A 14718-nucleotide genomic window follows, 5' to 3' on the forward strand; every position below is an offset into this window, starting at 1 on the left:
CACCTTGAACGATGTACCACTATCGACGAATATCATCATATAAGTCTTTTCACTCAGTGATGCCATTCGAGACAGTCCCCACATATCTGTTGCAACAAGCTCCAGTGGGTTGATGTTGGGATCAGTGGGCTCATCGAAGAGATGGCGAGCATGTCTCGCTAGAATACAGTCCTCGCAGCATCCCTGGATAGGCTCTGAGGTAATTTCCAAGCCATCCACCAGCTTTTTTGATGCCATCTCCTCGTTTTTTGCAGGGCTCATATGGACAAAATGGCAGTGCCAAGTACTCAGCGAAGTGGGAGATGAGCAGGATGCCATAGCTTAGAGGCTAGGTGCAGCATCCAGCACATACATGCCATCCGAGCCTCACCCAGCAAAGATCTCTTTACCAGACTTATCCTGGACAACTGCATGGCCATCAGAGAACACAGTTGACAACCCAGCCTTGTCTAAGGCGCTTACAGAGATGAGATTTACAGCGAGTGAAGGTGAATGCAAGGCATTTTTGAAGGTGAGCTTAACATCTCTTCCATTCAGTCTGAAGACCTTTGTTGCTGTACCCTGGCCCAGGATCTCAAACGTTCCCTTTCCCTCAACTGCAGATGAGCCAGTATGGAAAGCTACTAGCGTGTACTCTGTGAAGTTGTCACGATTCCTGAAGAAGTAGTCGCTCATGCCAGAATCCATGAAGGTTAGAGTGATGGCTGGGGTATGGCCTTCGAACGTAGTCATGACAAAGGCTATTGTAGCAGGGTCAGCCTCGCATGTAAAGTGTTCTACATTCTCAATGTTGGCCTTGCTAGTGTCTATACTCTTGACAGAAGGTATCTCATCGTCTCCAGCAACATCTTCATCATCAGAGTCATCAACGTCAGTGAGAGGAGGCATTTTGAGGTCTGTCTCTTCTTCAACCTTCGACATCAATATAGTGCTGCTCTCTGTTTCATCCCAGCACCAGAAGGAATGGGTATCATTTCACTTATATATCCTCTCACCAGTGCTGCCATCCTCAATTACAATGCCGTCATCATTACAATCGGCTTCCACTGTAGTAGCACGTGCAGCAAGTACAAAATGCCTCATAGTATTGGCTGTGGTGTTCGAGATTGCCTGGTTTGCACGGTGAGGTCAGCCAAAGTTGGCAGGGAATTGTCCCTCCTTTCCCTCTCTTGGCCAATAATAATTCTCAGTGGTGTGTCTAGTCTTATCACAGGCCTTGCAATCTGGATTGCAACATCCACATACCACGACAGAGGTTCTGACTCCAGCCGCAAGTGCTTGGGAGTTGGCAGGATCTTTACCCACTGCACAAAGTATGGCGGCATGGGTTTGGAGATGGGAAAACATATCAGAGGACGTTGGCATGCCATATAAACTTGGGAGAATAGGCATCCAGTGATCAGTCAGGATTATCGAGCGAATAATTATTCTCTTGAACTCCTGATCACTCAATGCTGTGGTTTGGAGGTCATTCACAGCTCGTCATTTTGTGTGCAGGTCGGTGATATGGATATTGATGTCACTGTTTCCATCAAACTTCGCCGCATTCAGCAATGTCTCAGCCTCGGAAAGGGCCATATCCATTTTCTTTGCATGTTCCGCAGCAATGGAGTCCCAGCATTCCTTTGCCGTTCCATCAGTCTTGACCCCTAGACCAATGGAGTCAAGAACGTTGAGGATGATGTTCAAGTGGGCGAGCTGATCATGAAAGACCCACTCATCATATGAGGGAGAGGATGAGTATATGGGAGTAGGGTCTGGTGGGAGGGGTGTGGTAGTAGCCGTGGCTGTGGTAGTGGTGGTGGGAATGGCAGGACAGACAGTAGTTTCTGCAATGTATCCCCATAGGCCTTTTTCCTTCAGTAACTCAGTAAGTTGGAGTTTTCATGAGGCGTAGTTCTTCCCGTTGAAATGGCTACTCATGTCAGGGAGGATAGTGACTCCCAACATCGACGACATCATTTAGGGGTGTGGTGTAAAGTGGTGAGGGTAGTGGTATGGTATAAATTCAAGCGGTAAGTTGAGTCGAAATTCCGTTGCATATTCTTCTTGACTGAGTAGTCATAGGCAATGGGGCCTCATAACCTATTGACAGAAGAATATATGTGAGTATCTACGAACAAGTGTAAGTATCATAGTCATAAGCACAGTAGGGATATACATACCTCAGTCGGGCACAACGTGGGTGAAGCAACTGAGGCATACAGATAGGAACAGCTGGACTATATAGATGATCGGGAAATGACAGGAGGTGTAAGTATATATAAGGCAAATAGAGTGAGTGATCAAAAGTAAGATAAGATGAAACGTACGGATATCCTCCAACATGCTTTTCTAGTAGCATTCAGCTTTTTGTGTTTCACTGCATCCAGCTTATCCAACTGGATGCTCCTGGATATCATGTGGATCCTTATCAGTGTTCTCATCCTTTGGTGCATCATTGTGTTTTGGGATGTCAAACAGCAGTATGGCCGGAATACATGGAAACTCCTATTTCCAATCAAAGTTTGGCAACAATTTCTCTCCATGATTTCAGTGAACATTATGAGTCAGACAAAAAGAAGACCTTCCTTGTCAATATGCTCAAGGGATGAGGCCACTGCAGGTGTATGAAGGAAGAAGCAGCAAGCAAGTAGATGGATGTTCATCAGTGCTTTCATAATATATCTGCTTGTGCTGGCCATGACTAGGTTTTTGGATTGAGTGTTCCCTTTATCACTTAATGTTCCCTAAAAGCCTTAGACTTTTCACAAATTCATCTCAATATCTTCTCTCATAGTTCATACCCCTGTAAGCTGCCACAACTACCCAATCTAATGAATATATCATACAAGTTGCCTGTCCTTCTTGCTTGCACTATAGATGTTATGGACTTATTTTGTGAGGATGCCATCACTTCATGGGTTGCTCATGATACTTATTTTGTCAATACCTAACATTATATGCTTTTCGCGAACTGAAATTTGGATGATCTAGAACATGCAAGAAACAATGCATCTTGGTTTTGATGGCACAAATTTCAGTCCACTGTGAGAGTTGATTACCCTTTTTGAATTTCACGATGCGGTCCGGCACCATCCGAATGTAAGGTCTAGGAGAGGTAATTGCACGAAACAAAATCACCATTACTCTCTACCATCACCTTTCCGCTATGTGTTCCATCGCTGGAGGGGCCATCTTCATTAGCCAATTCACGGCACTCGCAACCTTCTTTTCACTTTACAGTGTTTCAGAGTCGCCTTAAATGCAAGAAACGTCATCGCGCAGGCAAGGCATACATAACACATTGTTTCCACAATGACAGTCACTTCTATAATTTCAAACTCATCGGATAATGCTTCACGCGCACGTGCTTGCCGTCTACACGCTGCTTCGTGCTCTGTACAACGACATCCTCTCGCTTTGTCCTCAGACGACATCCATGTTGTCCCTTCAGTGGTTGTTAAAGGCGTTACAGAGGGCCTTTCGTAACTACCCAGGTGGCTGCTCGCTATTAAAAGCTATTATTTCATTCTGGGTTTTCTTGAAGCGCCGCTTACGGGGTTATTCGCGGGCTTTTCACGACAAAATGTATGCAAAGGGTCCGCGACCTATTAACGACCAAGCCTCTAGTAAACTCCGTGGCGAAAAGCAGAAAAGGTGTATAGATAAGTTCCCGTATGACGGTGATGTAGAGAAACCAACATCAGTCGTCGCAACACAAGATTCTCCCCCCATTTTCTCTCTTCCTGACCTCTCCTCTCTGCCGGACTCCTCTCCGGCATCTGAAGGGCATTCAGTTCCCAATGCGGGGCCATCTGGACATCTGAACTCTACATCCCATTGTCCGCAGGGTTGCCCACCTTCTGCCCATGCGGCACGGAATTTTAATGGAGCGGGCCCTACGACCTCGACGGATGTCCGACCGCTCCCTCCGATCCCCATACAAGACGAAGTAGAAGAGACCAATAATCTTCTAGGTCGTGTTCCTGGGTCACCTACTACATTGTCTGTTATTTATCCTTCCTTTTGGCCACTGGCACCCGAACAAATTCAGAGATATGAAAGAGAAGTTTTCATGTTTGTGTCTCTTTCTGTGTATATTTGTCTTGCCTTTACTGATATGTACGACTCAGAACACTGGATGAAACCATGTACTGGATTGATCCTTTGACGACCTTGTTTCCTCCGTACGTTCGGGTTCTTTCCAGACTCCGCATCTCATGTTTTCTATGTTAAGCCATCGTGTTCAGGACGGTTGGGTGCCCTTCGTGCACCCCGAAGGTGCTCTCTATTGGTTTCATCAGGCGAAGGTATATCCAGGAATTGTGCTCTGGATGGCTTCTGATTATCCATAATAGAGGTCATTTACCGGTGTTAATTTGTGTGACCGAGAGAAACTGCAACACATCACGAAGTTCATGGACGATATCTATGAATACATTCGTGTGAACGCTATAACAATACCAGAAAATGTCGATCTCGTGTTTGAGCTCGTCCGGGATCCGGACAACGACGAGCAGTGTTGTGCATATTACTTTGCAAGCCACGATACTCGTTCCGTTTTCTGGCTGGATGATTTCGATATGAGTTACCCCAACACATGGGACGAGGTCAAAGGCGTTACCGAACCTTCCCATGTTGGCCTTGAGATAGAGGCCCAGTATTGGTACACGCCCACCCATCATGTGCTTATTTTGTGCTGACAGTGACTAGGTATCACTGTCAACTGTTTCCGACTTGCATGGAAATGACTATGGGTATCATCGAGGAGCTCAGAGATATCTTGATTTATAATATGGGAGGTAGGTTTTCTTTGCCGAAAGTGTTATACTGCGTATATTTTGTCACCCTTCAGATACAATGACGTCGCCCTTATCAACCTCCGTCTATGGCGTTTCCGAGCTACAAGAAATCATCGGTCTCACGAATTGTATCGAGAGTAAGGATTCAGCGCTTCCATACGTCAATCCTTTACAGTGTCTCGTCTAGAATCTATTACATCTGGACGGCCTCAACGTCCAGGATCCGTGGGCAGTATTGGTCAGAAAAGGCCCTTCATTGTCACAAACCAACATACACTAACCATTCGAAAGGCCGCTTTATGTTCATTTTTTGTGAGCCGATATCTGTGACTATGAGCTATATCTGACTACGTTCTAGTGAGGAACCGATTCATCAACTTCCATGGTCAGCCTGGTGCCCGGCTTGCGCGCGATCAGTTAATCTATGGGACGCCGTCCAAACGGACCCTACTTGTCTCCTTCCTTTCACCGTTCCTATTCTTTGCACCCGATATTAATCTGGCTACTTTGAAAAGGATCGGGGGTGACGGATATGTCCACACCCACAAGGCATCTTGGAGTAACTTCACTGACAAGCTCAGTGCTGAATGGCAAGAAGTTACCCTCTATGTGAGCATCGCATAATATACATATACGGCGAACTTCTCTGACACAATCCAGGCTACCGTTTTACTCCCTGCCAACGTCGCTTTCCTGGCTATCCAGAGTGTCGACGATGCTAGTGCTAACGGAGGACGATCACCCGCACAAATATCGAGTTATGTCTCGATGATTGCGAGCATAGGTAGTATCTTCTTGAGCACTCGTATGAGGGCTCATGACTCGTCCAAAGACTCGGCAAGTGAACGCTCCTTCACCTCAGTATACGATACTCATGTATTCCTTAGCGATTCCTGCGCCTGCGAAAACGAAACAATAGAAGTATGGAGATTCTGGCCATTATGTACAGCTTACCTACTGCCTTACTGATGTGGGCGTAAGTATCTCTTCGCTTGGTGTTGTCCGCACTCTGACCCGAAATCAAGTATGGTCTTCTTCCTGGTCGCGTTCAGCATAGTCTGTTTCACTGCCTCCAGTTTATCCGACAGAATGCTCGTGGGCGGTGCATGGATTCTTATCGGCGTCCTCATACTCTGGTGCAGCATTGTGTTTTTGGAGGTCAAGCATGTGTATGTTCCTTACATGTCCAAACTCGCAGTGCTGGTCAAGTATTGGGACCGATTGCCCATAAATCTCGCGAAGAGATTTCATACACATCGGATGAAGACACGGCCGCCGATGAGCTCGGTGGACGAGGCAGCAGTGGATGTTTAATTCTTAAGGGAGTGGAGGAGCTGATGATTCCGTACCAGAGTCCCGTAGCGCTTTTTAGGGTTGTAATTATCTGCTCGCGCTGTGCGCTGGTAAGTCGAATTAATGTATATCCTGATCTCCAGAATTGCCAGCCCACATGAGCATTGTTTGCATGTCCAAATGAACCACGTCCTGACTAGGTGATGGCCATCATCAGAACATTTATATTTTGGCATCATGCGTAGTATTTTTATACTGGTCTGTCTATTAACAATACACATTGTATTTTACTGCCTAAAGGCTGCTAAAGTCGCCTCACGTGTCTACAACTTAGCCTCTTCGACGGCCTCGGCGACTTTCTTGTCAAAAAGTGCCTTGGCTTCAGTCCACACTCGCGCGTTCTTCCGGTCAGGAAGCTGGAGCAAGGAGGGAAAAAGGTCTGAGCTGAACTGTTCTGAGGCTTCCCGTGGAAGCAAGGAAGGGAGGTGATCAATGGATACCACTGACAGTGGTGGATTTTCAGTCCTGGAAATATTAACTGGTCAACGATCTCGTGGACGTATCCGTGTAAAAAAAGACTGCTCACCCGACGTCAACAGATACTGTGGGCGAAGAGAATGTTGAATTAATTGTATATATGGGAATCGGGTTGAAGGGATTGGTAGTATCGCAGCTGACATCGACAACTGTCGACAGCCGCCGTCCTTTTCCGGCGGAGATGAGCTGTTCACGTGTCAAGAACGGGGGAGTCTTGGAATTGAGATAGATGCAATTGACGAAGATGTCGGCATCAAGAATCTCAGAGAAGGGGCCGCCCTTTGCAGTTTCCGCCATGTCCCACTTGAGAATGTCGTCCCTGGATGAGAAGATGAGTCACATTGTCAGAAACTCGGTAGAGATACGTACTCGTCCAGACCGATCTTTCTAAAGAGGTCAACAGCGCCGCGTCCACACCTTCCCAGAGCGCCAATAATCAGGGCCTTGACACCCTTGCCACTGCCACCTAAGGCGGTCTTGACGGCGTTAATCATCGCGTCTTCATTCTCGAACGACGTGAGATGTCCAAGTTTTTCGCCCCTTCTCTGTGATGCGACCGCGAGAGCACCAACAGCTGCCCCTGCGAAACCAGCATGATAACCAAAGGCCGCAACCCGACGACCGTTGGCATCCGTCAAGAACTCTATGTCGTACAGGGTTCCTCCACCACGGTGGAAACGCATCAATATGTCGACCCACCCCTCTTGTCGCTTGTAACAGTGTGCAAACTGGATATGACTATGTGGGATAGGGTCTGTGGACTCGGGCAGCGCTTTCAATCCAATGATTGGGACGTTCACCGGTGCCGATGGCCAAGTATTATTGTCCACCAGCTTACATCCAACACTATTATAGCAATGAGTGAGGAAAAACCGAAGACACAATATCTGCACTAACGCTTCGTATTCAGAGTCATTAAAAATTCGTTGCGTATCCCGTTCAACAAAGATTTCGAGACCGGCATCGATGAGCTTTCTGGTGGTAGCTGGTGTTAATGCAGTTCGACGTTCGAACTCTTTCTTTTCGCAGCGAAGCCAGAGAGTGGGCTTGGACATTTGGGATGAGATGGCAGATGGTTGAGAAAAAGTTGTGACTCGATTCTTGACTCGATCGGTGTTAAATAACCAATTTCGATCAAAGTTTTGCCACGGTTATCATCTAAGTAGGGATATCAAAATGTACGGCTGGATATCGATTGCTCCTTTTCATGGGAAGAAAGGCTTACCAGGATGGATAATGCCCGACAACTACCGTCCAAATGAGAGGAACGTATTTTATCAAAAAAATGAGATGATCGAATCAGGCAGGGGACAGAGAGTCTACAGAATAATGACTTGGACGCTGTTACAGCACAAATGTGTCGTTCGTCAACTGAACTTTGAAGTATCACATTGCGCTGTTGATGATATACGAGAAACCTTGTGTGTGTAGTTTCTGCCTGAATTAAATCGAGTTCAGGATCGAATTTGTGGCCTGCAAGTACGGTTCAAGGTGTGACCAAGACAGAAGCAAACTTGGATAAGTATTAAGGTCATTAAATATTTTGCCGGAAATGCCGGCCTGATACATCCGCTACCCGGAAGAACGGTCCGTATTCTGCCGACGGGTCGATTTCCGATCCCCACTTATCAAGTACTACTATGGCTCTGGCCCAGTTGTTGCGTCCCTCGAAAGGTGTCCTTGGGACAGTATCGTCACCGTGAATTTTCCCATATTTTTTTCGTAATTCTGTGACGCACCCGTGCCTAGGATTCCTCAAGGATCACAATGGGCCTCCATGTACAACCCCACCCCAACCCGGCCTTTGCTCAATCTCTCCCAAGGCGTACCGGGAACAGCACCGGAAAAGATGTTGCGAGATGCCATAACCGCTTCTTCCGCGTCCGATGCCTGGGGATATTGTATCGCTGAAGGAGAAGGCGTGTTGAGGGAAGGCGTAGCCCGGGAGATGAGACAAATTTATCGAGAGGGGGATGTTGACGCGGATGTGAATGCAGAAGACGTGGCGATAACAGCTGGCTGTAATATGGCGTTTGTTGCTGCGGTAATGGCCCTCGCAGACAACGGCGACGAAGTCATCTTGCCGATTCCTTGGTGAGTACCTTGTATTTCTTCATTATTCGAATTTCTCATTCCAACTTGAACTTTAACAGGTACTTCAATCACCAGTGCGTTGATTCGTATGGTGTAAACCTTCCTAATGAAGGACACATAGAATGACTTTGACTCTCCTCGGGATAACACCAGTGTCCCTACAGACGTCGGCTGAGGATGGTTTTTTCCCGTCTGTAGAGAAATGCAAAGGCCTCATAAACTCTCGTACAAAAGCAATTGCTCTTGTTACGCCAAATAACCCGGTGCGTATGAAAATCCTGCAGAGTGACGCTGCTGACATACATCCTCTAATTAGACAGGCGCTTTCTATCCCCCTTCCTTGCTCTCACAGTTTTTTGCACTGGCAAAAGAACACAATCTCGCACTTATCATCGACGAGACTTACCGAGACTTCATCACATCCGGCCCGCCCCATCCCCTCTTTTCATCGTCAAATGGCTGGCGCACGACCCTCATACATCTCTTCTCTTTCTCCAAGTCGTATCGGATCCCAGGATATCGCCTTGGTGCACTGGTCGCTGCCCCCTCGTTATTGAAGGAGATTAACAAAGTCCTTGACTGTCTCCAAATCTGCGCGCCACGTGCGCCACAGCTAGCTCTAGGGCCTCTACTACCGAATCTCAGAAATTCGGTAAGAGAGATGGCTGAGCAGCTCGAGAAGAGGCATGCGTTGTTCCGAAAAGAGCTTCCACCGGCGTGGAAGGTTGGCGCAGCAGCAAGAGGGGGGTATTATGCATTCGTACGGCATCCCTTCACCAATATCGGTGCGGGCGAGGTAGCCAAAAGGCTTGCGGTGGAACTAGGGGTTGTCGGTCTTCCTGAGGGTTTTTTCAAAGACGGAGACGCCAGTGATGGCAGGTGGATAAGGTTCTCGGTCGCTAATGTGGACGACGAAAAGATTGTAGCTGCATGCAAGCGCCTCAAAGAAGCAGAAGACATCTTCGGGTGGGAGATAGACGCGAGTAATTAGAGATATAGAGTTTATTTGACCGGTGACGAATCTAGACAGCGAAAGCGCGTCAAATTTAACTTTACCGAAGGAAAATATCGCTCAATGTGGAGTGATCGCCGGCCCGGTAGACGCATTTACACCGGGCCGATAGTATCGGAGTTGGGGTATAAAGTTCGCAGAGCCCCCCACTTCCGTTCATTCCCATCCACCTTGACCATGTCCTTTGGAAAAGGGGTTCCCCTAGGTAGCGAATACACCATTCCCCAGATCGGTCTGGGAACTTGGCTCTCCAAACCCAAGGAAGTCGAAAACGCCGTATGTTATTACTCTTTTCCTGATCTTCCAACTGATGATTGATTGGTTGATTACAGGTCGAATACGCCGTGAAGAATGGCTACCGCCATCTGGATCTCGCATACATCTACGGCAACCAAGATGAAGTTGGTGCCGCGCTGAAGAAAGTGATTCCCAGTGTTGTTAAGCGAGAGGATCTCTTCATCACCTCCAAGCTCTGGAACACCGCTCACAAGCCTGAATTGGTGGCGAAGGAACTGGATATCACCCTGAAAGAACTGGGAACGGATTACTTGGATTTGTATCGTGCGTAACTTATGACCACCCGATCTCGGACCGGAAATTGATGGTCATGCAGTGGTCCATTGGCCCGTCGCTTTTGCACCCTCAGATAAGGTTAGGGGACTGGAGCCTCCCAGTCTAGAAGACCCAAACTTCGTGGAGCTTGACCTGGAAACGACAATCGTTGAAACTTGGAAAGCAATGATCACACTCCCAAAATCCAAGGTCCGCCGTATTACGATGTTTGTCATCCATTCCTGTTTCTCATCCGTGCACACTGGCAGGTCAGAGCCATCGGTGTGTCCAATTTCAACGTAGAGCAGCTCGAGGGAATCACCAAGGCGACTGGGGTCGTTCCGGTGAGAATGGTGTATGATTTCGCTTGATCAACAATATTTATATCCAATTGTTTCCAGGTCGCCAACCAGATCGAGGCACACCCGTATCTACCCCAGGATGATCTCGTCAAATACTGCAATGAAAAGAATATCCATATCACAGCCTACAGTCCCCTTGGTAATAATAGTGAGTCCCTCATCATTCTGCTGGAAAGAAAGGACAGACCCACGACTTCGTGCAGTGTTCAACAGGCCAAAGCTAACCGAACATCCCGTCATCACTGAAGTTGCCAACAAGCTTGGTGCCACCCCAGCCCAAGTTTTGATCGCGTGGGGCGCGTACCGAGGATACTCGGTCATTCCCAAGAGTGTACAACAGGAACGGTTGGTCTCCAACTTCAAGCAGGTGGAACTCAGTAAGGAGGACTACGAAAAGATTTCGAGTCTTGGTGCGAAGGAGTACACAAGGTTTGCTTTTCGCTCTGACCACGTTAACACGCTCTTGACCTGACGCATAGGTTCAACATTCCCTACGCCTATTCTAAACCCAACTGGAACGTCAATGTCTTCAACGAGCCTGAGGAGCAGTCGGCCAAGTACAAGCCGAACCTTGGAATCTAATAGGATAGCGGTGACGGAAAAGAAGTCAAATAATGTGAATTATGATGTATCCTAACTTGTAGTTGCTATCTTGGATTCCCTTGATGTGATATTATCGCGATTAGTAGGGTTGCTTCTGGACAGCAGCATCAATAAACTGTAGGAAGTTTGTGAGATACCATACCTATTCTCTTTCTCTTTCAAATCTCTCACTTGGAATACATCGATCGATGAGAAGCAGTCATCGTCGTCATAGCTATTTGTCTGTGGTGACTGATAAGCGGGGAAAAAGGAAGAATGACAAGAGTTTCTCACCACCATACCCAACACACGATTCTCCCTAAATTGTACAATAGCTTCATTATAACCGACAGATCCATCAAGGATTATCTTGCCTCCGCTACCAGTAGGCTGCGGTCCCGCACCCCACCAGCTACCAAAGTCGTGGATCCTCAAGCGACGGTCTTTCGACAGTGTGGCATACCAAGATCCATCCACCATCGACTCGCCCGAGAATCCAGTAAACACCTCAACCTTACCCTCGCCCCACTCCTCCCATGGGATAATCACGCGACCCACACCGCCCATGTCTCCGATATACTGCCCAACAGACACGTTCGGGAACATCGGCGGAGCGGAAGCAGAGAAGGAACGCAAGGTTTCGCGGTGGATGGCGATATCGGTAGACCGTCCGAACGCGACAACGCTGACAACAACGATATTAGAGTCGATGGAAGAGAAACAGTTGACGGAAGGGAAAATGATGTCTGGCTCCCCTTCTGGAGGAGGAGGAAGGCGCTGAGGGTATGCGGTATAAACGCTGTTTTGACTTATAGGCGGTAGGAGGTCCGTCGATATCTTAAGTGTCCGGATGGCTGCAGTAAGCTTTGGGTAGGGCCGGGTCGTGGTGGCGGAGCTACTCGGCGGGAGTGTTAGAATGTTCACCGCCGCGCTGTTGCGACAAGCAACGGCAATGGTGTCTTCCCGAAGAAAGACGAACGTGGTTCCTTGGGAGCCTCGGGGGCACCGGTCTTCCTGTACACAACTAGTGAGAAGAGAACAATAACATGCAAAATAAGGGCATACCAATCTGCACACGCCCGTCTTCCAATCATATACGCGAAGGGTCGACTCCTCTAGTTCGTGAACGCGAATACCAATAAGATTGTTATGGATATCAATCCAGGCAACAGGCGAAGCTTCATCGTTACGGGCTGCTATTTCGAAAGGAAACTCTTGGGTCGCAGCGCCCGGCATGAGTACCAGCTTCGGAAATCGCACTATTCTAAGACGCATTCGCAAGGTCCCTTCCTTGGACACAGGTTCGTCGAACCTGACAGCATGTCAGACAATGAATGCAGCATGAGCCTTGTCCCGGTGTCTCGTACCAAGTAATGACAGCTAACAATCCATTCGTCTCATCCAATCTGAACGTCCGAATTTTTTCACGGGGCTCCAAAGGAAACTCGAGAAAAGACCATCCTCCGTGTCTCTGCTGGCCAGAGTTGGGCAGTGTCGCAAACCGAATGTCGCAAGCCCTGGGTCTGTCAAGCTTTTCCACTGTCGGCAAGTCACGGTCGGTCTTGTCCTCGACGCCGACGAGTACGAAATGACGAGTCACTTGACAGAGATCCATGGCAAGCAAGGAGTAGTCCACTTTGACGGGTATACTGGCAATTTTGGGAGAGAGCATCATGTTTGAATTTGAGGGATCAATTTTGGTCGACATGGATATTTATGTTGAGCAGGGCGCATTGCAAAGATTATTATGAAGAGAAATATAAAGCGAAGAGTCGCCCCTTTATAGGAAGGAGTGGCAATCACTTTTTAGGCGAACAATAGGGGACCGGCCGCCGGCTTTACCCGTAGTGTAACTCAATCATTTATTCAACCTTATTAGATCTCGATTCCTGGAAGGAACGCGCCTTGATCATACATTTAAAAGGCAGAAGGAAGAGAGCACCGTCAGGCAAAGATCTACGAATGACACAGAAAATCTACCTTATATCCACCATAAATAAGTTGTCGCTATGTTCAATGACACGACCATCGGAGTCAAATCAGTCTTTGAAATAGATGGCGTCGGTGCAATGGCAATCCAGGCCTTATTCAAAGCGATGTACCTACCACGGCAGAGACTACAGAGGAAATGTTATGCTTGGTAGCGGTGCATGAATAAAAACACGAGCAATCTACCATAGCTAAATGCAGTTATGGATCAGGAGAAATTTCCTTGCCGTCTTTCGTGAAACGTTCGGGATGAATACTATAATATTTGGATGGTCCTTTTCATCGCAAAAAACTGCCCTGTAATATTGATCAGATGACAATTATACGTGGCCACCGGGCTAACATGCAGACACTATACGACTAGAGTTGCGCATAAAGAAACTGCGCGTTCAAAGCCTTTGTGACACTGAGACTTACCACCGGGAATGTGATATTCTTTGTATGTGCCGAGCACAGGTCTTCAGGACCACAAGCAATGGGAGCTATCATTGGAAACTATTACTCATGGGCAAAACGAGGGTCCATTTCGGTGTTTCAAATAACTTACAATGGCGCCGATACAGGGAAGTTGGGAAGTTGTGGACGATCATCAAAGTTTGGCAGGCGGGTTTGGCACACCACCGCATCCAACATCTTGGCTTGTACTTCGGGATGAAGATTCTTCGACTTCTCAATAGTCCCACGTGGAGGATCAAGTCGTTCTCTCTTCGGCCTTTGCACTGAGAAGCGTAACCTTCTTTCTGTTCCTAGTACTCATCCTTGATTTATTTCCATTACATAGATAAACAAAAGCAGGACATACTACGTAAATTGAATAATACAGAGGCAGACGTGTTCCCGAATGCTTCTTAGGAAGATTATGACGATGAAACGAAGTAGAAGCATAACTAGACGGAGTAGTCTCGACACACGAGTGGTCGCCGGAAGTTATTGACAGAACACTCTTCAAGGACTTCTACAAATAAACAGGGGAGTTGACCCCACAGAAGCAAAAAAAGGGCACTCGCTAGATAAGGTATCCTATGAGACCAAGCAGAATCTGATCTTTCCGGCAATCCCAAATGAAAAGGAAAAGAGTGATACCCGTCCCGGACGTACAGAATCCATGAATAGCTGACATAAGAACGAAGAATTATTATTGCCCTCGCAATATTGAGATAGATCCTGAATGAACGTAAGTAGACCACCATGCATGCAAAATATGGCGCCGTTCGGCCCCTTGGAATATGAATGACAAGAAAAATCGTAAACAATCCGAAGACAGGCCAAGCAAAAGGCCGGATTTAGGTAGCAAAAGCATCGAGTTGGCTTCTTATCTGTTTGTCTTGTCAGATAGCTAAACATCTCTCGGCATCCGCAAGCCAGATCCTTGGAGGTGTGAACGACCAATATCGATCTATAAGCCTGCGTTCGAGGACGCGGCATTTGTTATCACGGCCTGACGAGTTCACCTGTTGACTGTATCCAATAGACCGTCACGAACTGCAGTGCTAGAGTAATACAACAGTGTACT

General features: G+C 47.4%; 5 protein-coding genes across 5 annotated transcripts; 3 read left to right on the top strand and 2 right to left on the bottom strand.

Moving 5' to 3' along the window:
• Positions 1 to 3130: 3130 nt before the first annotated feature.
• Positions 3131 to 6157, top strand: BT62DRAFT_928667 (uncharacterized protein). The gene is made up of 12 exons (XM_043185560.1): positions 3131 to 4059; positions 4116 to 4169; positions 4220 to 4292; positions 4341 to 4648; positions 4696 to 4784; positions 4838 to 4921; positions 4972 to 5022; positions 5076 to 5096; positions 5143 to 5393; positions 5445 to 5621; positions 5672 to 5760; positions 5810 to 6157. The coding sequence occupies exons 1-12, from the start codon at positions 3335 to 3337 to the stop codon at positions 6096 to 6098; spliced, it is 2211 nt and encodes a 736-aa protein (XP_043043409.1). The 5' UTR covers positions 3131 to 3334; the 3' UTR covers positions 6099 to 6157.
• A 144-nt stretch (positions 6158 to 6301) lies between these two features.
• BT62DRAFT_963435 (saccharopine dehydrogenase) lies at positions 6302 to 8116 on the bottom strand. The gene is made up of 5 exons (XM_043188683.1): positions 7840 to 8116; positions 7512 to 7772; positions 6984 to 7460; positions 6664 to 6933; positions 6302 to 6602 (listed from the first exon to the last, which is right to left on the bottom strand). The coding sequence occupies exons 2-5, from the start codon at positions 7667 to 7669 to the stop codon at positions 6401 to 6403; spliced, it is 1107 nt and encodes a 368-aa protein (XP_043043410.1). The 5' UTR covers positions 7670 to 7772; positions 7840 to 8116; the 3' UTR covers positions 6302 to 6400.
• Positions 8117 to 8226: 110 nt separating this feature from the next.
• BT62DRAFT_991971 (PLP-dependent transferase) lies at positions 8227 to 9732 on the top strand. Its single transcript, XM_043190310.1, has 5 exons — positions 8227 to 8313; positions 8364 to 8708; positions 8768 to 8782; positions 8830 to 8971; positions 9025 to 9732. The coding sequence occupies exons 1-5, from the start codon at positions 8255 to 8257 to the stop codon at positions 9697 to 9699; spliced, it is 1236 nt and encodes a 411-aa protein (XP_043043411.1). The 5' UTR covers positions 8227 to 8254; the 3' UTR covers positions 9700 to 9732.
• A 76-nt stretch (positions 9733 to 9808) lies between these two features.
• BT62DRAFT_991972 (Aldo/keto reductase) lies at positions 9809 to 11443 on the top strand. Its single transcript, XM_043190311.1, has 7 exons — positions 9809 to 9996; positions 10053 to 10281; positions 10334 to 10482; positions 10542 to 10616; positions 10674 to 10782; positions 10811 to 11063; positions 11114 to 11443. Exons 1-7 carry the CDS (start codon positions 9898 to 9900, stop codon positions 11214 to 11216), a joined length of 1017 nt encoding a protein of 338 aa, XP_043043412.1. The 5' UTR covers positions 9809 to 9897; the 3' UTR covers positions 11217 to 11443.
• Positions 10914 to 12990, bottom strand: BT62DRAFT_614784 (uncharacterized protein). Its single transcript, XM_043181613.1, has 4 exons — positions 12584 to 12990; positions 12282 to 12528; positions 11511 to 12230; positions 10914 to 11459 (listed from the first exon to the last, which is right to left on the bottom strand). Exons 1-4 carry the CDS (start codon positions 12922 to 12924, stop codon positions 11268 to 11270), a joined length of 1500 nt encoding a protein of 499 aa, XP_043043413.1. The 5' UTR covers positions 12925 to 12990; the 3' UTR covers positions 10914 to 11267.
• Between the last annotated feature and the right edge of the window lie 1728 nt (positions 12991 to 14718).

This window comes from Guyanagaster necrorhizus (assembly GCF_019112545.1).
Source record: "Guyanagaster necrorhizus MCA 3950 unplaced genomic scaffold BT62scaffold_5, whole genome shotgun sequence".
NCBI classification, from domain to species: Eukaryota; Fungi; Basidiomycota; class Agaricomycetes; order Agaricales; family Physalacriaceae; genus Guyanagaster; species Guyanagaster necrorhizus.